The sequence below is a fragment of the Caloenas nicobarica genome, chromosome Z, assembly GCF_036013445.1.
Source record: "Caloenas nicobarica isolate bCalNic1 chromosome Z, bCalNic1.hap1, whole genome shotgun sequence".
Taxonomy (NCBI): Eukaryota; Metazoa; Chordata; class Aves; order Columbiformes; family Columbidae; genus Caloenas; species Caloenas nicobarica.
Window position 1 is genome coordinate 11095493 of NC_088284.1, and position 27151 is coordinate 11122643.

The 27151-nt window shown below is 42.9% G+C and overlaps 1 protein-coding gene across 1 annotated transcript in view; it reads right to left on the bottom strand.

The window, feature by feature from the left end:
* CCBE1 (collagen and calcium binding EGF domains 1) overlaps positions 1 to 27151 on the bottom strand; it is a 106989-nt gene that overhangs the window by 11255 nt on the left and 68583 nt on the right. The window contains 4 exon segments of the mRNA XM_065656504.1: positions 1633 to 1739; positions 7744 to 7881; positions 8603 to 8737; positions 14406 to 14458. Coding sequence (XP_065512576.1) covers positions 1633 to 1739; positions 7744 to 7881; positions 8603 to 8737; positions 14406 to 14458 — 433 coding nt within the window.

The following is a 27151-nucleotide window of genomic DNA, read 5'->3' on the forward strand; positions in this document are numbered from 1 at the left end:
GCTTCAACCACAGATATTGAGAGATGTCCTCCCAGAAGAACTTGGCCATGAGGAGTGGCTGGTGAAACACAAGGGTTCATGTCTCCCTGGGCAGAGAAACAGCATGAGGCCAGATCTCCTCTCAGCATGGACAAAAGCTCCTTCTCTGTGGGGTAAAAAATGCTGAGGGTATTGGGACCATTGCTTCCAGCTCAGTCTGTATGAGGCACAACCCAGTGGGCTCCCTCTGAGGATGCCAAATAGATCAGATCCCACTAGGAAGATACTTGGGGAAAATTCAGGCTATGGCCCATGAGAACACTCAGCTGTGAGGCAAGAGTTGCTTAGTTTGGCTTTCAAACAACAAGGGCCCACGGCAACAGGTATCGACAGTGTTAGTTGTCCAGAGGTAAGTTTTGACCACAAGCACCTAACAGTGGAAGTTAGACACAGAAAACTTTCCATTAATTCAGGCCATTGGTTTCCACCAATTCCTGCAGCAAACAACTTGGCCAACAGTGTGAGCCCAGGTCCCTCTGTGGGGATTGTACGAGACTGCTCAGCATCACAGACTGCGGCTGGACAAGCAGCCGCCCAAAAGCATGGATCATTTTTTAACCAGTTTGCCAGCATTTGTTTGAAAATCACAGTTTCCATCATGCATATGTCATCATACTCATTCAGAAGGTAAACATATTATGGGATTTTTGTCATAAAGAGTACCTCAGAGCTCAGTGTATTTCATTTTAGTGAAGCAGATTTTTTTCTTCCTAATATAGATGACATTGAATGAATAGTATTAAATGCAACAAATGAACATTCCAAAGTATGTTTTGACACAATGATGTTAAATATTTCACCCTGGGTGAAATAATTACAGCCTGTAAACATGCATTGCTGAGAATATTTCTGGAGAACATTTTCGTTTGAGAGAACTTGAATGTTCGAAGGAGATGTCACCAGAAAAAGTATTACACCTGCACCCCTGCACTTGGCTCTCCAAGTCCTGAGCTGGATCTCTGGATTATTTCAATCCTACCTAAGTGCAAAAGGAGGCAATTAAAGTTAAAGGCCAGGGGAAGTTTTTAAGAACATTATCTTCTACTTATAAGGGAACAGGTGGAAACAAAAGAGGTTGGTGCGGAGGGTTTTTCTTTTTAAAAAAGTCAAAGCTAATGTATCTGCTAGTGATGTTTTTGTTTAGCCACATACCTCCTATTTGGCAAGAATCCTGTATCAGCACCCTATTAATGCAAAATCATTTTCTCCCACCTTCTCATGTCTGCAGAATGTCTTGCACTTGCATACACTAAAGGTGTATCAAGTCCAAAATCCTGTGTATTCAGCATGAATGAAAAGCTGAGGCCAGCACAGATTGCCAAGAAACCTGGGCTCTGAGTGGGATGGGTGTTTGCCAAACTCTCTTACCATGCGCTTGGTAACCCATCTCCATGAGCTCGGTTAGCAACCTGCTTAAAGCAATACAGAAGCATAAGGAAGCAATGCCGTTCCTAGAAAATTTCAAAATATGTTGTCATCATCTTTATGGGCACAAGAGCCACATGGCAGTGACAGCTCCAAACACTTAAATTTTACCTCAGTTGTCATAAAACATGCAGGTCTGGTAAAGACATCGCTGATCAGTGTTCATACCTTTTGCTTCAGTTGTAAAACCGTCTGCTTTATTTGATTAAATTCCTTACAAGAGGCACAGCATGTCCCCGGTTTTGCTGCATTTTCAGATTTCTCAGGAAGCCCAGCTGAAAGAAAGCAGTTTCCAAAACAAATAAAGATCCAAAGGAAAGAAATTCATAAAGTGATTGCAAAAGCAACTTGAAGGATGTTACATTTCCTCAGGCTGTGAAAAGCAGAGAGAATCTTGCCATTATTAATGCTTTGACTGTGAATTGCTATGGAAGGCTTAGAAAAGTTGCAGGGACAGCTCTGAGCTCATTTTAAAAGCAGCTGTTTCCAGTTAACAGTCCCCGAAGAATATATTTTTTTTAATACCTGAAAAAGTTTACACCCCTTCTTTTATCTTTGTGTGTAGCGTAGAATAACCCTATAGGTCTGAACTGATTTATAGTCCCCCAAAGGGCAAATTTTCATATGCTATAAATTACAGTAAGATCCCTCACAATACGGTCATTTAATTTACTTTGTTCAGACTCCTCCTTATCATTGCCTGTTATTCCTCCATGTAATGGAATCAGCCTGAGCAGAGATGGGGATTGAGATTAATGACAGGGATTTAAATCCACACAAGAGAAAGGGTCACACCTGTTGATACTACACATGAATGAGATCTTTTCAGGAATCCATTAAATGATTCAAACTGTAAGAGATATTGCAAATATTATTTTTTATCCTTTTCCCATTCTCATATGCAGTGAAGCACTTCTGCACTGCAAAAAATCAAGCATTGTTTTAACAGCTGCCTGCCTGAAGAGTAATGTGGTTTCCAAAACACAGGGTGACACATACTGGCAAACTCCAGGTGAGCTTTGTTCTTTTCGATATAATTGTTGAGAAGCATCAAGTGTATTGAGGCCCTGCATATGATGTGTGGCCTTGTACTATGTTACCTGGAAGGGTTATTGGACACGTTTGACCTTTCAGAGCATGTCCTGTCATAGAAAAACTCTGCAGGTGCTTCTGGTTAAAGCCAAAATCATCAAAAAGAATCAACTACAATGTGTTTAGCTATTGTATTGTACTTCTCACTTGGACACACACTTTAATGTCCTTCATCTTTCAGAAATGTGTATTCATTTTGAAAACATCTGCATGATTTTAAATAAAAATGGAGTTTTCCAATACTAAAGATAATGTGTGATATTTTTCTTGAAATGTTTGCAGGCTCCAATAAGGAACATTGTACCCATCAGATGGCCATCTGTGGACCAATGTTGCACAAATTTAGGAAAACTTGGTTTTCAGTACGTTTAGTCCATTGGATATAATGCCACATCGGGTACGCTTGCTTTTAGAAAACAATCCAGGAGTGCAGCACAGGCTGGGACCTACCTGTCTGGGGACCAGCCCTGTGGAAAGAGACTTGGGGGTCCTGATGGACAACAAGTTCAATATGAGTGAACAGTGGGCTTCTGCAGCACAGAAAACAAGTCGTCGGGCTGCGTCACCAGGGGCATCACCAGCAGAGACGAGGAAGTCATGGTCCCACTCTACTTGGTGCTTGTCAAGCCACACCTGAAATACTGTGTTCAGTTTTGGTCCCCGCTATGCAAAAAACATGTGGACACGCTGGAGAGGGTCCAGAGAAGGGCCACAGAGATGATCAGAGGGCTGGTAAGTTGCCGTGTGAGGAAAGGCTGAGAGACCTGGGCTTGTTCAGCCTTGAGAAAAGAAGGCTTGGGGAGACCTCCTCACCACGTTCCAGTATTTAAAGGGTGGTTACAAAGAAGATGGAAACTTCCTTTTTACAAGGAGTCACATGGAAAAGACGAGGGACAATGAGTACAAGTTACTCCTGGGGAGACTCCGATTGGGCACAAGAGGGAAATTTTATACTATGAGAACAATCAGCTGTTGGAATAATCTCCCCAGGGAAGCAGTGGATTCCCAACATTGGACACTTTTGAAATTCATCTGGACAGGACACGGGTTCATCTTGTCTAGACTGTGCTTTTGCCGATACAGGTTTGACCAGATGATTCTTGAAGTCCCTTGCAAGCTGGTATTCTGTGATTCTATGAAATCTCTTATCTCCTAGTCAGTTAGTTGAAGGTTGCAAGGGCAAGATGCTGGAATGACCAGCAGTAATAAGACATTGGTATTAGTGCTGAACTGATCATAACATTAGGAGGCAAAGGCTTTGGGGTTTTCCGCACTCACCAACTGCCTGTTCCCACAGCTGCAGTTCTTTGCATTACAATAAGCCATGATATTCCTCTTTAGAGTATTTATCATTTTTATGGCAGCAAGCACTCTGATCTTCCCTGCCGTTTCTGATAGCACACAGCTTGGTAATACCCAAACAGCTTTCTGTGCAATGTTCAGATGGCTCAAATATTTAAGGCCAAAAGATAATACTTGGAGTTTTCTGATTAACTCCGCATAACACATGATAGAATTTCACCAAATTGCAGCTGTGCTGCCTCCAAGACTATTTGTCCACAACACCTCCCAGAGAGACTCCAGCCTTTGTGTGAAGATACCTGACTATGTAGCATCCACTGTTTTCCTCACTACTGTATTTCTAATGATAATAATTTTACCTTTGACTTCTTCCAAAGCTTCTTTGCCCACAGGTCTTTCTCTGATAGATCAAAGAATCTGCAGCACAGAGGGGTTTATTTCCCTTAACAAGGAATTGATGTGCTGTAATCAAGACAGCTCTTGATACTTCTGTAAGGTAAGTTTTCTCTTGACCACAAGTCAATATTGTTGCTTCCTTATGCAGTTCTTCCTTTCCAATCAATTTTTTCAGTTTCCTTTAAAAAAATCAGTGTCTTGACATGTCAATTTTTGGATCTGTGTAGGATTTACAGGTGCACATATGTAGAACCATTAGAAAAAATGCCTTTGTTTTTTCGAACTCCAGTAAAGTCTTGTTTTGATACTAGTCTTAACCAGAATTTCTTTTAATAGCTATCTTATCAGATGAATTCCATCATAACATGCACATGTCGTGTTAAGAAATGTTGCTGAAAGCAACATACAGTCATAGTGAGAAACTGTCAGAGCCTCTGCTATTTGAAACCTAATGCAATCCCACTAGAACCAGTGGAATTATGTGAAGATTAAGAGGCAGTGAGCTTGGTCTTGTGTTTCATTATAAAATCCAGTTCATCTTCCAGAAGGATGTGGTACATGGGGCTGACAAGTATAGATAAAATAGGGCGGTGACAATCCATGGAGATGAATGCTGGGGGGGTCAGCTAATGTTTGGGAAATATCATACCAGTGAGATTTCTGCAAATCCACTTGGATTGACTCGTCAGAGGAAGAAGTCCAACAGCGTCACATAAGCAAGCATGAGCTGTGTCCCAGGAGAGAGGTGGAATCCCCCTAACTTGTACCAGACAGAGGTGATGATTTGCCCAGGGAAGGAGTCATCCATCAAACATTCACTCTACCCCCATCTGATCCTGTATCAGGACCAAACTGTGAATAAAGCCAGAATAAAGCACGTATAAAGCCAGAAGCCAGGGCAGCCAGAAGGGGCAGGAAGCAATTAGGCAGAGCCACGCACACGTGGTGCAGATACGAAGGTCACCTACTAGGGTCAGTTTGGCCAGCCCTGAGCAAGGCACTTAAATAGCCTGTTTCCATTGCACAGACCTGCACCAGGAAACTGAAATTATTTCCGAGAAGGCAGGGGGATTGGACTAGATGATCTTTTGAGGTCCCTTCCAATCCCTAACATTCTGTGATTCTGTGATTCTGTGATTAAAGCAGCCCCATTTTGTGAAGGCTTTCCAAAGCATGAAGTGTAGCTCACGCGTGACGTTGCTGTCCTGACAAGGGTCCTTTTATCTCAGTGAGACGCCGGTGAGCCCCGCGGTACCTATCGATAAGAGATCTGCTTGGCAGAGCGACATGTTTTCTTTGCATGTGCTCGAAGGCTCTGTCTTGCTGATGCTGGACGAGAAGGCGATGCTGGCGGGGGAGAGCTCTGCGGGGAGCTGTGCCGCGGGCGGTCTTTGCATGGAGACTGTTGAGTTGATCATCTGTGTTGTATTATCCGGGCTCAGCCTGCTGAGATGATTTCATTTGCCTACTTCTGCGCGGGCAGTTGTATTGTCTCCATCAAATGCAACATGACTGCAGATGCAGGAAAAATGCTCCCTATTCTTGTGCCCCCTAATAAACCCAAATCTCTCAGTCAGGCCCACTTATAGAGCTAAAAAAGTGCCTGTATTACCGCCTTAAGACATGGCACGATGCAAATGTCAATAGTATCTCCTAGAAAACATGCAACATGGTTAGAGCTGGAGAAGGGTACGTGTGTTTTCATGTCTCTCACGTGTAATTTTAAAGTAAAATTTAAGTGTTCCAGCTACCATGAAAAGCAAATAATCTCTTTGTTGGGAAGCAATTCCAGTGTGGATGTGGTGCTCTCCAGGGCATGCAGGGCTAGGGCTGACCACGGGGTGGTGCGAAGCTGCAGCCAGTTCCTTGCAGCTGCCGAAAACCTTTATTTTCTTCGAGACCAGTTATGGATGCAAGCCCTGTGAAATAGCACTGGCCAGCTCCTCTTTCATTTGCACCAGAGGTCTGGCAATTAGTAACATTAACTTGAAGTACAGCAGGGTAACAGAGCAAAAAGTCCTTCCCTGCTTCGTGCAACTGATTTGGGAAATGTCTTGAGAGATGGTGGGTATTTAATTCCAAATGAGATACTGGAACTAACATTTTTATGTGCTGTCTACTTTCAGCGTAAAATTGGTGTTTTTCAAATATTAGAATTATTTCCACAACCTTGAATATTTTGAATGGTTGTTATCCTGAGTACTTTTGGCGTTACCCTGTCAGGAAATATGAATTAGCCAGAGGAAAAGTTAACTAAAAAAACTATTTGCAAGGGGATTATATATGTTATATCTCTTTCCTTTATGATCTGCCTCCACTTATAACAAAAAAACCCCACAACATTTGAAACTACAAGGAACAATTAAAGTTAATGAAGTGGCTCCAGTTGCATATTTGCAGAGAAAATCAAAATTATAAATTGCTCTGGCTGTTCCACAGGCTTTGGAGCACCCAATGACACATGTTCAGGCATCAACTGATGAACTTATGGTAAGTCACCATTCATCAAAAGAAGGTTTGTTTTGTTTTGTTTTTTTCCAGAGCACAGGTTGTTCTCTTCTTAATTTCTTTTAAAATTGTCATATCAGTATTTGATCTGCAGTACTCTAAATGCTGTATTTTAATAACTGGGATGAGGTCAAAAACTTTAAAATAATTTATACACAGCATACATATATACTTTGAAACCAACAGTGAAAAGCAAGAACAAGCCCTCACTTTTACCTCTTTCCCATCACATATTATTTTCATAACAACACGAAAAAAACCTGGCTGCAGTCATGAGACATACAAACTAATTTCAGATCAGCAGAAGTCAGTGTTACTCAATGTAATCTAGCAATTGACTTAAGCAATGCTTAAAGAGTGTGTGGAATTCCCAGGCACAGTGTTTCTAAGCCTGAGTGCCCAGAGGCACTGACCACCTAACCCAGGGCCATTTGCTAAGCTCAAATGTGGGCGTGTAAATACGAATGAAAGTTAATGAAATTAATGTAATTAACAGATGAAATTAATGAAGGCTGATAAAGGTCAGCATCTGGCAATTTTTTTTCCTGTGCCTCCTGAGCTCTGACTCGTAAACTAGGTATAATCCAGGTTGGTACGGGAACAAAACATAGCTTTTAGCAGTTGGATCCAGCAGAAATGGTCTAACTGAAGCTATAACGGCGAGTTTCATCATTCAGCCTCTCTGCCTCTGCAGGGGAAGATGCTTTCAACATCCTTCAGTGCACTTGTGGTCTGTCTTTATAGATGTGACTACTGATTTACTGCTGTGTGTGTGCAGCCCATAAACCGTGGAGGATGAGGGCAAGTGGCGGGACACTCGAATGCCCAGTGAACAACCCGCATTCTCTAGAGGCATAGGCTACATCCCAGTTTCAGGCCCCCAGCTCCAAACGTAGCGTAGGGAGCAGTTTCTCTTTACAACCAATCAACCTTTCAAAAGTCCCTTTGGCCCAAAACCATTACCCACCCACTAGTACATACCTTTATCTCCCTTGGTGCATGTCTTGCCGTCCTCCTCCCGGGTGTAGCCTTCGTGACACTCACACCTGTAGCTGCCCATGGTGTTGACACAGATCTGAGAGCACAGCGTCCCATTGCTCGTGGCACACTCATCGATATCTGCAGAGGAGTGAGAGTTCAAAATGCCCTAAAGCCGGACATTTCAGACCTCAAATAAAATAAAAGACTTCCTTTAAAGGTACCAGGAGATTTTGTGGTTAAATAAATGAGTAATTGCAGCTCCGCTGGTGCTTTGGGCAGGAGCTCTGTGCAACATGCACTATTATTGTTAACACCTGGAATTTTATCAGTGAGCGTCACTTAACCATTTCTTTGCGTTGAAAAGCTCACAAGCAAAGCTTGACCATGTCAACCTTGGCTCTCTAGCGCAGCAAACCACGCAGGGCAGGGCAGGACTACCCACAAAAGGACCACAGTCCTGAATGACATACTGACCATCTGAATCAAACCTCAAGGATTTATTCTCATAATTAGGCCCGGTTATAGTGCTTTGAGTGTTACTGTTAGTATCGTGTCCTTCATTTCAGGCCAAAACCCCAAATATGACTCAAAACCTGCAGGAGGAATTAATAAAAGGAAAATTACATCAGCCCAACACTTCAAAGTGTTTGGGTGCATATGTCTTGTTTTAGGTACTGCCTCCTAATAACTTAGATCTCTTAGTTCTGGCAACCAGTCCTTAATGTATTTAAAAACCACATTTCCTCTGTAATGGTAACGAGAATAAGAAAGGTTTCAGATCTAAACTGACTGCTAGAAGACCTGAGGGAGCAGGATACATCATGAACCAGAGATGAGCTCAGTGCATGCTTGTACCCACCCAGGCAGTAAGGTTTCTCCCTGTTCCTGTGCCTCTCCCGATCATAGCGGTACCCAGGGTAGCAAGTGCATAAGACTCGCCCAAAGTTGTCTGTGCACTGCTGTTCGCAAGGAGCTTCAGCACAGACGTCATAATCTGGGGAGAGAAAAATATGGTTAGGAAAATACCAATGGGAGTAGCTGGAGGACACTTTGACAGCAAATGTTTCACCTCTCTGCTAATTAATGAAGTTGAGTTACACTGTTTTTAAGGGCTGAAGGGACCTAGAAATGAAACATTCATAAGACATGAGCAAAGAATTATATTAAAATTGTAAGTGCTAATCACATCTTTACAGTAGTTAGACTATTTCTTAAAGTTGAATTTTAAGCAAGGGTCACTTTCCCAGTTTGCAGAATTTAAGAATTCTTCTCATAGAAATATTAAATTGCATAAAAGTTTATTGCTGTTTTGCTATTTTCTCCTGCAAATTTTTAAGTGCTGATAGCAGAAGAATATTGTGATACACCGTGAGGCTAACTGCCAAATCTGGGCAGAAAGTATATCATAAGGAAAAGTTAATTAAAATCGCACAGTAATTGTCCAAACCCAGATATAACCTGTCTAGCAAAGAACACATTGTTAAAAAACTATCAGCACTCTTAACAATAGCAATGTACAGGTTAGGGATGGTAAATCACTAGCCAGTGAAATCTCAAAAGGCTGAAGTCCCTTTTTGAAACCCAAAGGAGGGCGAATCTGTTTCTGATTTCACTGCTGTGTGGCAGCAGAACTGAAGTCCAGGGAATGGACACCAGGGTGAAACAGGTTCTGACCCACAACCCTGCCCTGCCAGGGGCTGGATTTGGCCACTGGCATCAGGGCTGGGGGGTGATGGGCAGCCCTTGGCCGTGGGTGCAAGTGCTTTGCAGTGCCATGGGGAATATTTTGCAGGAGAAGAAAGGAGCTAAAGCAGCATCTAGTCTCAAAACCAGCTCAGGCAAACCCTGCTGTAGGTCAGCTTTTATGCCCAAGCAAGTGGCAGTTTCTGTGGTCGTTTCAGAGGAACATCATCCTGGACATAGCATTCAAGTGTTTGTCACCGTGACCCTCCAGTAACTGGACACTTGTGGGCCACAGCAGAAATATCCTGCCTCTGCTCCAGACCAAATACATCTAAGCCAAACCTAAGAGTCTAGACTGAGTTCCCAGCAAAGCACTGTGTTTCCATATATACAGTATAAAACAATTAACCCCCAAACTAATTTTTGACTCACAGTAATGACTGGCAGACATCTCTGGGTATGATGATTTTTCCATACAATTAAGATGAACTAATACATGGTAAAGCAAGTGAAACCATATTTGCTGTACAGACTAGCACTGATCATAAAAGTGACAGTGTGCCAGGGTACAGAAAAGTGCCAAGCAAGACTTAACAATCTGCTGTATATCACACCAGAGTTGCCAAAAAATACTATTGTAACGGTGCCAAGCATTCCCTCCCTTGTGCTTGTCACCTTTTAAATAGCAGGCATCCTTTGTTTCCTTCCTACTGCACAACTGTGTTGATTTTAACTCTTGAAGTCTTCCCACAGAGCTGTGGTGGTGAATGACAGTGCCAGGACCCCCAGCAGGAACCTGGGTCAAGAAGTACGGAGCCCTGCACCAGTGTGGAAGAAAAACATGGCCCTTGCCTTCAAACACAGCCAGCCTGGGAGCTAGTTTGGGCTTTTTAGGTGATGCTGGGGTTGTAAACTCCTGTTACATTTGGCACTACTAAATAGTGCCAAATATAAAGCATTAGTGGTGTTTTTCCTGAGCACAGTTGCAATTTCCATTTTCCACTGAAATAAAATCAGATGGAGAACAGGCTAGTATGCCCAGCACTGAGGTGAACGTTCCTGCTCCTTAGCCGGTGTGCCCACACAAATTGGGCTTGTGCCATGTCCAGCCTCTTCAGAGCAGAGGCAAAATGACCTCTCTCCTCCTTGTGCTTCCATGAATAGATGTACCCTAACAAAATAATAAAAAACAGTGCTGGAAGAGACCATCTTCCATCACAAGCAGGATTAGCTATGCATAAACCTTTCCTAGTAGACATTAATCTAACTTGTACCTAGAAATCCCTGAGAGATGGAGGTGCCCCACCACCATGCAGTCTATTCCCAAGATTAAATATGCTTACAGATAGAAAGCTTTTTACTCATATCTAACCCAAACTCTTCTTATAGCCATTTAAACTCATTATTTTTGTCCTCTTCTTCTTGGCCATGAAGAATAGTTCACTTTTCCCCTTGCAGCAAGTTTTCACATACCTAAAAACTGTTATCACATCTCCCCTCAGCCTCCTTTTCTCTAGACTAAACAACGCCAGGCCTTTTAAATCATCTTTCTTTTGCCATATTTCATGTAACTAGTTTTTAAATACGGTTTTCACATCCACCTTAGCAGATATGGCCATTGCTTCATTTAGTTTTATACAAAGCTAGGAGAGTGTCCAGGAGGTGGAGATCTCCCTGCTGGTGGTTCCCACACAGTCGACCCAAATCACACAGTCACTGTGGGCAGGTCCCACATCACAGAGCTGTGCACTCCTGGGGCTTTGGTTCCAACTAGCATGACTCCATCAGGAACAGTCCTCACAACCGGGATGAAATTGGGCAAAAGCTGCTGTGTGTCCTCTGTGTGCTCTGCAGAACTGAGGAAGGACGAGCCCTCCCACATTCAACACCCTTGTCTGCCAGCCCAGCCTAAAAAACGCAGTTTGAGGATGAATCAAAGCAACATGGTGAAGATCAGGCTGTTCCAGGCTTTAGGAAAATGTGGAAAAATGAAACAGAATAACAAATGTCTCCATGAGTATTTCAATGCACTCAATAATGGCAACACAGCATGGAAAGTTCTATCAAGGAAATTTCTGAGATAGCATTAGTGAGGATAGAGCAGATCTGATTAGTGTTTGCCTGTCATAGAGTCTTTTGCTCTGAATTAATCCACAGCCAAGAAAGTCAGGTAAAAAAAACAGTGATAGGGAGGGTGGTCTCCAAAATAAGCTGTTTCAGACAACAGCTGTTCCTGCTTTACTCTTGATGATGCTCTGAGGCAGGACCTGGTTGGATATGTGAGTCTCCAAAACAAAGGAGGAGATGATTCAGGAGAAAAGGGTGAGGAGCTCTTTTTTGACCTGCTTCACTGGTCAGGAAGAGATGCTACAGAGGAAATCATACACACAAAGCAAACTACTCTTGAAGTTTCTTAAGGATCATTGCTCACTGCAGCTGAAACCCAGAGCGAGAAGGTGAGTCCAAAGCAAATGAAATGTGGAACCTGGGGCATGGACTTATTGGACTGCACTAGTTTCTGTTGCTTTTCAAGGTCAGATGGGAAATAACAGGACAGAAACCAAAGATGGACATGGACAAAGACACAACCCTTTGGAGAAAATGTTTGTTTAATTAATGTCTGTCTGAGAAGGAGATAGGTGACTTCCTGAGGCAACCATATGAGGGTGGACAACAGAGGGTTTAATCCTCTCCCAACCCTCCTCACTGCAGCCACTGTGAAATCATGGAGAAGACAGGGCTTGAACTACTTCTCACGGCTTTGACATGCCAGTACTGGATTAAAAGGTACAGATGTGCTCTAATAACTCACATCTGTAATGTATTTATATGCCTGTGTCCAGATATGCATTTCATACAGCTACTCTGTCAAGATTATGCCAAAACGACGTGTGAAGAGCCAAGTGATGTCTTGCAATAGAGTAAGTGAAACAAACGCTTTGCTGAATCATGTTTCTCGTCCTTATACCAATGGCCCAAAATCATGTCAGATGTTATAGCAGTTGCTGCGGCCTCTGAAGTTCAAGGCAAAATATGAAACAAGCTGAAAAAGGGGGAGTGGAGATGCAAAGGGAGAGAAGCCACAGCCAGCAGAGAAATTATATTAGTGGCAGAAAGTCTCAGGTTACCGAGATGCCATTAATAGACAGGATTAAGCAAATTAAATGGGCTCATAATCTGCTTTCATAATCACCTAAAACCTCAAGAGGTGAAAATTAGAAGCCTAAAATAATATATAGCCATGGCTTTCATTTTATTTGTGCTTCTATTACTTCTCCTGCTGTATCCATTATATTTAGTGAATACCAGTATATAAAATTGTTACAATCCATAGGAAAGCTGGAGGCCAGACTGTGAAGTCCTGGCTTCTTTCCACCCTGAAAGGATTCAGGGTTTCTGCCTCCTACACACACAACAGCCTTGTACAACACAGCACAACCTCATCCTCCAAGTGTCCATCTCACACTGGAGGTGCCATCTCATGCCACACACACCAAGACAAAACTCACTGCAAAACCACAGGACAAAGAACTCATTGTGGGTACTGATTTCACCCAAACCCTACCCAGCTCCCAGAGGCTTGGGCTGGCATCATGAGCTGTTCCTTCAGAAGGAAACAGCAAACCCATAACTCCTGTTTTGAGAAGATATGTTTTATCCTTTCCTCTTCCTCCTTTCCTCTTCCTCCTTTCCTCTTCCTCCTTTCCTCTTCCTCCTTTCCTCTTCCTCCTTTCCTCTTCTTCCTTTCCTCTTCCTTTCCTCTTCCTTTCCTCTTCATTATTATTTTAATTTTTTTTTTAAACCAGTCTTCTAGTGTTTCCAGACAGCAACAAAAGAGATATTAATACTTTTTAAAAGCAGCAGGATCAGAGTTTGGGTTATAATCCCTGTTGTCTGGAGACTGTAGCTCAAAAACCAGCTGACTCTCTCAAGCATGTTAATTTGCCACTTTTCCTTTCAAAACATCACCATCTCAAACTGGGAAAACTCTCAGGTCAACTCGAGGTTTTCCGTATGCCATCAAATAGAAGGATGTGATACCATAAACAAACTTTTTAACCTGTCTTTTGGAGCAAACAAGGTTTATTCACTTGTTGTCTCTGGCCATTTATTTCAGCCTGACAGTTCCTCTTCTGTAACTTCAGAGCTAGTTTCATCCAAATTGGACAAAGCAGTGGGAGTGATTGAAGAGGTCACATTGCTACTGCTCATGTGAAGCCGTTGGCTGGGCAGACCTTACAGAGGTGTCCACCAGGGTTAAGGCAGGCAGAGCTCAGCTTTTCCTGAATGAGATCTCGTTGCACCAGCCTCTGAGCATGGGGACCCCAATCCTGCCTTTGCAAAGCGTACAGGTGGTTTTCCTCTGCCAGGAGGGGAAAGTTCCATTTTCACTGCTGCATGAGGTACCCCAAGTAATTCCTTGCCTCCCTCTGCTCCTGGTGACAAGGAGGTTGTGCCCATGACCAGGAGAGGTGCTAGAAGAGAGACATCGTTTGGTGATGCTCTCCCCTTGCTGATGTCTTTGGGAAATAAGTACCTAAGGCAGGACTAACTCACCAAGTTATGCACTCCCCATGCACTTACAAGCCAATTCAGCTGTGCCAGACCCAAGGGGTACATAGCGAAAGTGAGAAGGCTGGAAAGGTGTGCTCCTGGGTGCACAGAGGGCTCCTGCATACCTAGCCGAGAGCAGAACGCGCCCCTTCATTTACAGCAGGTCATGGTACAAGATCGGTGCAGCTACATGGACTTAGGGTAGGATCAGGGCTTGGCATGCTAAGCAAAACTTTTGGAAGACGCTGATCTCTTTATTTTCTCCACAGCTTCTTGGAAACTGTTCCCCCACTGACACACGCGATACAGCTGAGCCTGTGATTATATCAGGATGCTCTTCCAAACCAGCAGTGTGGAGAACAGGGCAAATGGAGAAAGAAAAATGCACAGGGGACACAAGGGGTAAGAATAGTGAAATCACATACCTTCAGGGATGCACTGTCCAAGAACAAACTTATAACCCTTACAGCACTTTTTCCTGAAAAACAATAAAATAAATAAATGAATAAATAAATATATTCTCTAAAGATTGGTGCTGCCTTTGAAAACAGTAATGGATAGATCATGGATGTTATGAACCAAACAAGATGAGAATCCTGAACTTTGTAGTTGGTATCTCAGCATTAAATAATGCAACATGTAAACCCACTGCTCAGTCTATGAAGCATTTTAAATGACAGCATGGCCAGCTGCCTCAGCAGCCTGGGCCTGGGTACGCCAGTGCTGACCCACTCTATATCCCAAGTAGTTTCTTACAACCCAGCTCCCTTGTGTTGAAAGATACAGCACACCTCAGTGCTGTCCATACACACAACTCAGGTCATAATTTTTGTGATACAGTGAAGAGTGCTTTCAAACATCTGTCATTACAATGTAAACTTGCAGAAAGGGGTAAGTCTCAGTGAGGGGTATCACAAGATAAATGTTATCAGTCATTTCTCATCTTTTAATAAACCTGGAAGGTGATAAGTGACATGTATTGGGTATTTCAACTGGAGCAAGGTTATCTTATATAGGCAGAGGGACAAAACTGCAGTGACGAGTCAACAGGATCAGATACTTTTTAGGTGCCTATGATAAAATATGAACCAAGTCTGAGTGCTGAGAAGTTAATGTTTATTGCGCACTGGCCTGAAATGACATTAAGGCATTTGGCTATATCTGCTTGTTTGCTTTCTAGGTAGCAAACCACATCAAGTCACCAGGACTCCCAGCAGCACTGAGGAGCCTTTACAAATGGCCGTGTCCCTTATCACCCTGAGAGCTACTTGCTGCAGGGACCTCATGACCTTCAAAGGGTTCCATGTTGGTGGCTACTAGGACTACTGCAAGAGAAGCAAACTGCTATTCAGTCCACTATTTTATCAAGCCTACATAAATCTGAGGAGGAAAAAATCCTGCATTTTACACATTCACAGTTTTTCATGCCTTGTGGACATGCTGAAATATCTGCAAAATTGGGAAAACATCCATTTGGTCTTATCCCTGAATTCAATAACTAACGCAGAAGAGTGCTAAAGCCATGGCAGTCAATGACACAACACTCCCCTAGACAACACACAGCCATCACAAATCATCATTATGTTGAATATAAATCAACTATCAGTTGCAACTGACCACTTAAAACAAACAATGCATTACTCCAAACTATGTAAAAACAAACTTTGGTTCCATATTTTACCCTCTTCCAAAGATTATCTGGAATATAAATTATGCTTAATGAAGGTTGAACATCTGAAGAGGAAGCCCTTGCTTTGTTATGCAAACAGTGGTCCCTCATTAAACTTTTCTCCAAACACTGCTGTGAAGTTTTATCTGAAAGACAAACAAATGCAGGAGGAATGAGTTCAAAGGTGCATTGGGGAGGCTGTTCATATGCTGCAAGCCATGCTGATGTCTTTCCAAGTGCACATTCATCTCCTCCTGTCTGCAGAAGAAGGGAAGCTGATAAAGATTTGCTTGTACCTCCTCTTCAGGGTGAGATACAGCTTGGCTTGAGAGGGGGCTGAGAGATGGAAAAGGAGAGAAGAGCATCCCTGCCATGAGATGCTGACCTGCAGGGTTGTGCCAGCCAGAGCTAATGAGAGAGAGGGAGCAGCAGTTTTCATCATTTCTACACTTCTCTCTGGGAATTCCAACCTGATTTTCAGACTTAGGACCCTTAGGACTCCCACCTGGAGTGGCTCGTGGCAGCAGATGCAAACCTCAGCTGGTGCAGCCTGCTCCTGGGTGAGGGCTCATCTGCTGGCAACCTTGCAGTAGCTGCTTCTCTCTTCTCAATTTGGATGGTGATGGCTTTTGGCTGGATTTGTTGGCTTTCTTCTGACTAAAAAAAAATGTGGTTTTATCTGCCTTCCTGGATTCTCCTGATAGCCAAACTGCTTGCCCTGATCAAACCCCTCTCCCACAGCCACACGCTGAGAACCCACCACACACTGAGTTATAGCCATTAAATATGCCCTGGCACCCTGAAACAAGCACAGCCTTGCGTAGCCTCACCAGGGGATGCTCCAGTTAAACCAACTGGAAAATCACACTGCCCTGGCAGATACCCAAGCCTCTGCTGAAATCCCTAGCTTCAATAACATTTTGCAGCAATGAGTTCCACAGGGGGATGAGATGCTTTTGAGAAAGTATTTCCTTGTTTTCGGTCTCCCTTTTAATTTTTGTTGGATTTTCCTGTCATGAAAGCTTTAAACCACACCTGAAAAAGTGGTTTAGAGGAGGGACGCCCTGCTTTCAGGATCACACTCCAGAAGCCAATTCCCTATGACAATTAGTTCCCAATTCAAGATTACAGATCTCTGTATTAGCGCAGCGCATATTCAACTGCGAGCTTCAGGCACCAGCATGATTTCGCCAGAGAAACTGCTACTTTAGGGTTAATGCACAGGAAGCATAACATGACAATAGCTGTTTCTCTGAATGTTACATGACAACCCTGGGATTCCTGCACACTTTAGCTTTTTACATTCTTAAAGAGAAATCTGTCTAAATGATGGACACATGAGTTGATCATTAGCAAAGGTATTTTAATAGCAATACTCATTTTCAGACATCCAGCTCCAGGTTGACATGTCTAATCAACGTTGCACAGCAGCGATCTCGTTATACATAATGAGAGGTAAGAGGGGGTCCACACTGATAATTTTAGCTACTGAATAACTTTCAGCAAGGCAGTTGCTATGCAGCTGTACATGTGAGAGTGCATCAAACACAAGCTAATACACGTCTGTGTAAGAAGCCCAACCGCTAAAATCTAGATATATGGGGAAATCAAGTTGATTTGTTAACATTAAATCTGGTTTCCAAAAGGAGAAGCTTCTGGCAGACGTATGTGTTGTAGCTTTCAATGGGGTGCTTCAGCTATTATTTTTAATATATATAGCAACTTCTGATTCTTGTGCAACCTTTCCTCAGGAACATATGGAAGCCCAAATTCACAGAGGGTTTCAGGCACCATGATTTTGATCACAGCCATGTCTAGCTTTTGTCTTACCTGTGAGAAAACCCACAGCCATAGGGACTCTCTTAAAGCAAAGTCACCCTTTTTTTTCTGATGGGTAGCTGCAGGAGAAGCAGTGAGATGCTGAGCTACTCACCTCTACTCTGAAGGCTGATGTGCTACTGGGTCACTGAATGTTAGAAGATGGGATTTAGGGTCAAACCTTTGATACCGATAAACACATCCACGACTCGGCAAGCAGTGGATCTGCATTTGTTGCAGGCTTTTGTGGCCCTTCAACTTGCAGACTGGGAGGGGAGCTGATCTTCCCAGGAGCACCCCCATGTCCCATCGCCCACAGGTCCCCCCTCCGCCCAACACATGGAGGTGAACCAGCACAGCACCCCCCACCTCTTCTTGCAAAGCAGTGGCTGCTTGATAGCATCACCCCAGACAGGCAGGACGAAAGGCAAGATGCAAGGAATGTGCCTTAATTAAGCCACCACTTTATTAAGTTAGCTTATCTGGTAGCTATCAGCAGTAACTCATCCAGTGTGGACCCGGTTTTTTTCCCATAATTGTTTCCACCTGGTGCAGAGCTGCCATTGCCCCCAGCCCACCTCCTGATCTGCACCGGGACACCACAGCTGGCGGTGGTGCCGGAGAGACCACGGCATGCTGAACCAAGAGAATACTTCCGTGGGAGAGGGAAGGGAGTGATTCAGGGTCCTACAGCAGCTGAGATGCTTTGGGAATGCAAACAATAACAAGATAAACATTTATAGTAGAGAATTATCCTGTATCTGTCTGCAGAAACATGGCAGAGACTTGGGATGTGACGACAGCTAGCTCAGAGTTGCTTGATCCATCATTGAGGTTTTGTTTTACTTCAGCAAAAAGGCAACTCTGAAACTTCATCATGGCAATTGTGTTGAAAAAGATACATGGTGGGCATTTAATGTTTGTAAAAAGGGGATATGCAAAGAGAAGGGAAGGGAAAAAGAAAAGTTTTATACTGGTTTCAGATGAACATATATACTAATGAAGCTCTTGCTAAAGATGTCAAAAGTAGAAATGGAAGAGTCTACTCTAGGAAATATTTGACTCCAAGGAGCAAAGCAGACACAGAAATCCCTACACTGAGTCAGAAAGTGAGTTCTTGTGATAAAATATTACCCTTACTCTATCCCTACGATGCTGGGGTTCAGACAGACAGCCTCCAGGATGGCTCCACCTGGACAGGGGTAATTCAGGGAGAGACACTTTAACTCCCATTCATCAGGGGTAGGAGCACAGGCATGGACAGTTTCTACAGCACGGCTGATGCCTGAGGTCACTTTGCTGGAAGGTGCAGCAGGTCCATAGTTGGTCAGGCAGGTCAAATCCCCCTTCTCTGACACACTATTTCTGACCCATGAATGTCAGAATAGTGATATCTTAGGGGTCATAAGAGCTGCTTAAGATTTTATGTGGGTTTAAATACATCAACACTGCTCTCCAGGTCAGGGCTGGCAGAAGATAACGATAATACGGTTGAGCAAATGTATTTAATATAAGAAAAAAGCCAATTTCCTATAGGGAAAAGATAGAAAAAAAAATGTTTAACCAGATTTCTTCAGACAACACCGTAACATGAACTCACAAGAACTTGTGCTATGTCTCAAAGACCTGAGTCAGCAAAGGCCATGGCGTGTCTGTGTTTAGTTGCACAAACGGGTCTTTCTTAGGCTGGCTCCTTATTGTGCCTGCCCAGTACATCTTTTGGATCACCCTGACTTTCAGAAATACACAATGCAACAAAAATGGAAATATAAAATACAGCAATTAATGGAGAAAAAACCCCAACCAAACCATAGACAAGTATAAAAGAAGCCAACAAGGTAACTTAAAAACAACAACAACAACAACAACAACAACCCCATAAAAACCCAAACAAAACCAACCAACCACAACAACAAAACAAAAAAAATCCTTTTTTTTCTCATATTCTATGTAAAATTCAAATGAGGACCAGGTCTGTCTGCCAGAACATGCACAGATAAAATCCATCTGCAGCACAAGTGTATTAAGGAAGCAGTTCGGTAGCTGTGCACAGTTTCATCGTAATTCACATGGAAAGAAGATTTATGGCAACATGGTGTAAAACAGAATGCACTTTATTTTTGTTTGCCTTTCTGTGGGCTGCATACCGAAATCTTGAGTAAGAGAGGATGGCCTCCCTACAGACACTTGCTCAGCATACACTTTGCCATGATTTCCAGACTTAGTCCTTTTTCACAGTTTTGTGAAGAGATAATTTATGTTCGCACTGGGTGTAATGCAAGGTCCAAGGCCAGCCCAAGCCACTCCAGTCACTGTCACAACTGAGAGTGAATAATACCGAGCATGCTGTGTGTCTTTCACTGCCTAGAAAGTGCTGCAGCACCTATGACTGCAGTGGGTATATGTGCATTTCTTTATTTAAATGACTGAATAAAGCAGGATTTAATTGAACAACCACAGGCAGATATAATTCACCAGCAAAGCTGGAACTTGGATCTCTGACAGCAAAACACTGCAACCCAATACTTGATTGTTCTGAAAGTCAGATTTTCAGCGATTAATGTTTTGCCTGAGTCTAAGCTATGTTTCTCCTCAGCTACACAAGTCAAATAAATTTACCCACATATAAAGGTTTTCTTAGGGAAAAAAAAAAAAAGCCCTGCTATCTGCTCTTTTGCTCAGGTCTGGTTATTAAGACAGATACCAGGAATGAAATCCCATTCCAGTTATTCCTAACAGGAAGATTTTGAATAAGATTCACAGTTCCTGGGCTCCTCTTCCATGAACACAAGCCAGAGTCCAGATCCTCCCCTGGCAAAAGCCACATACCTCTGTTGACTCTGGGGAACTGTGACAGCAACTTACCCAGGGAGGCTCTGGCCGATGCTCTTGAAAGCTCTCAGACACGCTCCTTGGCTGCTCCTTATTGTAATGTATTGTTAACTGTCTCCTTCTCTCCTCAAAGTGCTGTTTCATGTCATCTTTTTATGGTCAAAGGGAGTTTTATGGTGCTGGAGTGTAAGCTGTGGTTCCTCCTTCTGAGAAGGAACCTTCCAAACTGATTCAATGATTTGCAACCCCTGCAGAGCGCAGTATTTTTGAATGCGTGAAGCTCATGCCTCTATGAAAGGGTAAAAAAAGACCTCAAGGGGTGCAAGAAACACCCCACCCTGTGTGGATATTGGTGGGACTTGGAGTTATGATAGGTGCTGACCTGCATGAAGCTGGAGAATGCACAAAAAGCAGAACATCACAGGTCTGGGCAATTTAACTACCAAAAATATCTGTCATATGTCCTTTTGGTAGCAGCTCCTGGGCCTTTGTTCTCCACAGACACAGTGCAGGATATCATGCCATGATGGGGTTTGTGGTTTCGTTTAAGGAAATGAGATACACAATGAGGTGTCCAAACAAAATCTGGGCAGGCAGACTGCTTCCCAACACATCTCTCTGTGTCAGCAGATCAGCAGTCGCAGGAGGCAATTGGTTTGGGGCTATTTTAGAACTTCGGGGTTGCAGACAAAAGGGTTGGTATGAAAACCTTACAGGCGGCCCCACAAGAAGAACTCCTGAACTTCTGCTCGCCACAGGAAGAAGTGGCAACTAACACTCATATTTTTGGGTCTCTTCTGGGTAGAATACAGACTTTTAGAAATGTTTCCTATGATTCTTCCTTGCGATGTGTAACAAAAGAAAAAGTTCATATTGGGATTTCCACGTGAACTATACAGACAAGGGCTTCACATTTTCTGGGAAGCCATAACACTGTGCTACAGGGCCAGAACAAAGGTTGACCCTTGTCAGTCCCCAACCCAACCAGAGCCGTGGTGCTGCAAACACATTGACTGACCACAGACAAATCAGCATCTTTTTCAATAGTACAGACCAACTGGTGGCACTGGTAACTGCCAGCACTTGTATCTCAGTCAGCTTACCAATGTCCAAAAATGACTAAGTAGAAATCTGCCTGTGCATGTTCTCTGAGCAAAGCAGGAAACTCTCAGAAGGAAAATGTTACGCAACTTCAAAAAGGTAATTACCCCTGCTGCCACTGGAAAAGCTGTTTGTTGGATATTTTACATGCATGTGAACATCATCCTCAAAATGACATGTGTGATTTGTTCAGTACTGGATTGTACTTTCCTCCCCTATTTCTTGGATTTTTATTTAACTTTTTTTTTTTGGTCTTAGTGCAAGGGAATGCTCATGTGGTTTATCACTAGACAGCATGTCAAAAATAGCAGAATGATTAAATAAAAGACTTTTGACTGTTCTCATCTGCTTAGACTCAGCTTTATATACATGCTGTCAGCTTTGTCTTGCTCTCTTTACTTACAAATTTATTTTATTTTCTGGCATTGTGCCAAGAAAATGATTTTGTTTAGTTTCACAGGTGAAGTTACCATGGGTTTTGCAGAATTAAACTAATGTTTGACAGGTGTGAAATTTGAGAGGAAGAAAAAAATGCTTTTATACAAAGCACTATTTGCATTTACTACGTAGTCTAATCAGCTGGCAAAATATAATGCATCCTCATAAATATGTTGTCATTTCTAAGAACAAGTAGCCTTTTAAACCTCAATTGAAATGGTCCAAGATTGAGACCGTGTTTTAAAACAACTCACTGCTTTGAGATTTAGAGTATGAAAAGCAAGCAAAAGTATTTTTTTCCACCACCTCTGACTTCCAATTAGAGGACTGCAAGCCAAATTTCCTTCCAAGTCTGTAAACAGTATGTCTTGCTGACGGCACACATTCAACTATTTATCTAACCCAAGGTGAGCCAGAGTACAGGACTAATCACAGCACATCTGTCCTGTCTCTTGGCTTTTTTTTTAAACTTCCATGACTCTTCATTTTGCAGCTCCAATTTCCTACCAAATATCCATGCGAGACAGAGAGTAATAAATTCCATTTCAGTAGGGAAGGCAGAGCCAGAGCAGTGCTGCAAGGAGCTGCGCTCACTCGCTGGCTGCTGAGCTCGTGCTCGGTCACTGGAGTCAAACAGCAATAAATTGCTGGCAGGCTCTTAGACTTACTGAATCCAGTCCAATCTAATCCCGTTTATATAGCATCTTTCATCAACAAGATCACAAAAATGCTTCATAAGCAATGTCTAGTAAAGTCTTTTCAATAAACAATAAAAGGCAAGTGTCATGCATGCACAGAAAAACACATCATAGAAACTGTCCAAGGAAGTCAGATTTCTAAAGCGAGTTCTCCAAACAGGACATAAATCCCAATTGCCCTTCAGAGACAAGCTAGTAACTCAGTCTACGTTCACTTGGGGGTGAGCTGCCATGGAAGGGCCTGATCCTGGCGCTGCAGAAATCCCTCCCAGCTTTGCCATGAACACATGTCAGGTTGGGAACAGGTCTGGACCAGGACTCGGGATGATGGGTGAGCACATGCTCAGCACTGAGAATGTGCTACAATTGGACCTTTTGGAAGAACAGTTTCAGACAATCACAAGTGACATAAACTTCATCAAGTCTGACTGACATTCGTCGTCGCAAACTGTTGCAAACTTCTTCCTGGTTTTGATGGATTCCGGATTTGACATGTAGCCTTGCTCCAGTATTGCCCACACAGGCACACCATCCATCTATACCCTAGTCACCCATCCACACCTTAGACACAGACACAGATATTTCATCCAGATATTAAACGGATATTTTAATTTGTGATGGTTGTTGACATTCACCTCCAGGAAGAAACCAAGCAAATAAGTCCAGTCAGGCTAACACTTCTAATTTAAACAGTCTAGAAGTGTGAAGAGCCAGACCCAAAGCTGTCAGCTTTTAGCAAAGTCAAATAGCATGGAAGAATAATTTAAGAAAGATGCAGCTATGAGCACCTCATTCTCTACACTGAATTCTCACAATGTCCAGATGACACCTGGTTTCCAGCACTGAGCTGGAAATTAACAGACAGAGTGAAGAAGATGGATTCATTTGAATACTCTGCCTCTCTGGTGTGGAAAACTCTTCTTGAAAGGACAAGACACCATGCAGTGTACGGAGGTTTATGTGAATTGTCCCAGACTGACAGGAAACTGGGCACTCTCTGTATACCATGTACGGACAAGGGGTATGAATTGGCTCCTATTTTGAGAGCACACACTTCATAGGAGTGCAAAAAGAATAGTGACCTAATTTAGTACATTATGAATCACATAAGGGTGCTTAACAGCCACTTACGCCTAAGGATTTTTATCCTTCCGGCACTGGCTTGGAGTCACCAGGGCACGACCCTGCTTCAGTGCAGCCAAGGGAAATTTTCAAGCCATAGTTTCAGCCATTCTATAAGCAGCAGAAATAAATCCTAGGAAATAACCCCCTTATTATTTCATAAAAATAGATTAACAGCATATTTCTGGTTGCAAGGGACCTTTGGAAATCATCTGATCCAACTGCACCTGACAGCAGAGTTAACTGCTCAGAGACTTGCTCAGATGAATTATGAATGTCTTCAAGGATGGAGATTGCCCCACTTCTCTGAGACCCTCTTCCAGTGCTTAACTACTTCACTGTGCATTTTTCCCCTTTATAGAATTCATAGAGTCATTTTGGTTGGAAAAGACCCTCAAGAACATTGAGTCCAACCATTAACCTAACACTGGCACTAAATCATGTCCCCAAGAACCTCATCTACTTAAAATGCTCCTGCTGCAACTCATGGCTCTTATCTCTTGTCCTGTTGCTGTGCACCTCTGGTGAAGGTCTGTCTTTGTCTTTTCTATAACTCCTCATCAGGTAGTTGGAGACACCAATTAAATTTGTCGTTTAGCTCCTCTTCAGGCTGAGCAAACACAGCTCCCTGGGGCTCCAGCTCCAGAGCATCTTAGCTCCAGTTTGTTGATAGGTGTACAAAACTGTAGGTAACTGAATCAAAAAGTATCACTAGCAGATATTATTTAAACATTATGAAGAAATGGGGAAAAAAAAAAAGAAAAAAAAAGTTATTTGCTAAGTTGTAATGAAATTGCAGCTTTGGTCCCCTCCCACTATTTTCTCTTCCCTCTTTTCTCCATTTGAACAATATAATTTTAAAAGGAGAAAAACTGAAAAAAAGTAGTAAATCTTGAATGAAATATAAACAACGCTATTTGTCATGACAATATTTTCAAACAAAATAGTTGGCCAGCTCTGATCGCTATCTAAGCAACAAGACCAAGTTAAAATTGTGCTTCTAATATATTTTCAACATCAATAGCAGCAATGGAATTAACTTCTTAACGTAATCCCTTGGAAATCTCTGTAAAGAGACTAAAAAAGATATAATTTCAAGAGTGTTTCACTGATCCAGATGTTTCTCTCCTTTTCCGCTCTGTTTTATTGTTCCCAGAGAAGATCTTGTAAAGGCTGAAACTGCTTATTAAGTATACAGACTTAATGAATTGGACAAGGAAAGAAATAATTCTTAACATAGCATGTTCACAAGCCAGAGCCATGTTTATTGTCCACAGAGATAATAGCAAAATACTCTCTATGTACAGAGCAGTTTCTCCTAGGACAGAGCTGTCTCTGTGAACTCCTTCCAGCATACAGAAAAGATTCATTTTTAAAACAACGCGGTACAAAATTTTGCTGAATTATGTAGTAATGCTGTACCATGGCCCCAATGCCAAGGATTATTTTTAGAGCCACACATCTGCAGGTTATTTGATGCAGGGTAGCGTGGATGGAGTAAATCCTGAAACAATTCGCTAGGCAGACAAGCATTACTAGTACAAGCTGTTATTTATATGGTGACACCAGAAGGCTCGGTATCCGGGATGTGGCAGTGGTGTTGGTGCTGCCTGTGTAGCTGCTGCTGCTCCTGCAGTCAGCAGACAATGGGAAGCTCATGAAGCAGCTTTTGATGTGGCCATTAGCTCCTCTGTTGAAAATGGCAGGAGGAGGAACACAATCCAGCCAATGAATGGGCTGCAGTGATTTTAGTGCAGAATGCACTAAACTGGTGGTGCCTGCTTAAATGCAATGTATCTTGTTCCTCTTTAATTTGTGAGCAAATGGGTGGCATGAGGCCATTTTAAAAAATAAGAAGCAAAGCTGTTTTCAGAAACTTCCTTCCATTTCCCCACTGCTCCGTGTCCCACACAAGGCTCAGCTTTCAAGCCAGACGGAGCCTGAATTTGGTGTCAATCACCTGTTAGCCAAGTTCTAATTGCAGGAGCGACCATGCCGTGCCCTAACCGACCAAACCGCAGCCCCAGGCCCATGGAGAGCACGTTTCATATTGCCTCATTTAACTAAGCTGGCACTTGCTGCTGCCCCTCTCTCCTCACCCTGCTGCCGGAAGATGGATTTAGCCCTGAATAACCTACTGAAGTTGAACACAAGACTTTTATGAGGTGCTGAAGTGCTATCAAGTCAACTCACCCCTCATTTCACTCCATGTGCTTGCTATTTGCAACCACGCTCCAGCTCAAAGAAAGCCTCTCCTCTGCCCCCAGCCTCTCTCTAGCCCACTGCCCCAAAACTCTAGATCGGCTCTGCTACCCAGCATGATGACTGTACAGCCTGAGATGGCACCATGCTTTTTCCAGCTACGAAACACTCAGAGTGAAGGGGTGCAAATGAGCCAAAGGACAAGAAAACCCTCAGTGGGGCAGCCCTTGTTGCTGGGATGGAGACCTGAAGGCAAAAACCTTTGGGATGCAAAAGGCAGCTGAGGGGGGAGGGCCACAAACCCAAACCTGGACCCTCCCATCTCCAGGTGGCCAGTGATGATGTGGTCCTGAGCTGGTGGGGATTACTTGTGACATATTTATAAAGAGTGTCAAGTGTGCTGACTTCTGGGAAAAAACTTGTATAACTTCTCACACTGCTGCTTGATGCTGGAAGAAAACCACCAACCCTCCAATCCCACCCATCTTTAAAAAAATTAAACACTCATCTAAAACAGATCTTCCCTGAAGAACGAAAATTGCACAGTCAGGATCAGTGACCTTGCCAAGCTGATGCTGCCTGGGAAGAAAAAAACAGCTTTAGCTGGTTTAGCACCTTAATCAGAGAAACTAAGCCACCTGACTTTGGACCAAAGCGCAGCTGGTACTGAAGGTATACACTTCACCCAGAAAAATGCAATTTTTTATTCCTTGATAAACTTTATTTTCAATTTACCTATTAAGAAATGAACTGTGGGTGTGCTGGGGTGTGGTCCCAACCCACTGCTGTGCTGTCCTTCAGAAGTGGGTGAATGTACTGAGTAAATACCTGAGAAAACACCCATCACATCCATTTGTAAAGCACTTTGGGATTGAGATGTTTTACACCAAGAAGACATTACCAACATGTAACTGGTGGGTTTATGGAGACTCAGGTGGCCCATACAAAAGCATGTTTAAATCTTTTGCATAATAGTGTACTTCGTCTCGGGTAATTGCTTTGTTCTGGGCCATTTCACTTCATCTAAAAAGAGAAGTTCTATTCTTCTGTAGTGCTTGTTTTTCTCCTATAATTTGACTGATTTTACTGTTCTACTGAGGTTTTTGCAAAGTGCCAAGTGATGCTTCTAGCTGCCGGTTTGGTATTATTGGTGCAAAACCAAAGATCTCTTCTTTTTCTTTTTTTTTTCTTTTCTTTCTTTATTCCTTGCTGACTTGTCGTATTGTGCAATTAGCCTTGTATTAATTACACATCACAACTGAAGCAGGGTTGTGTTTTCAGATACTAGTGC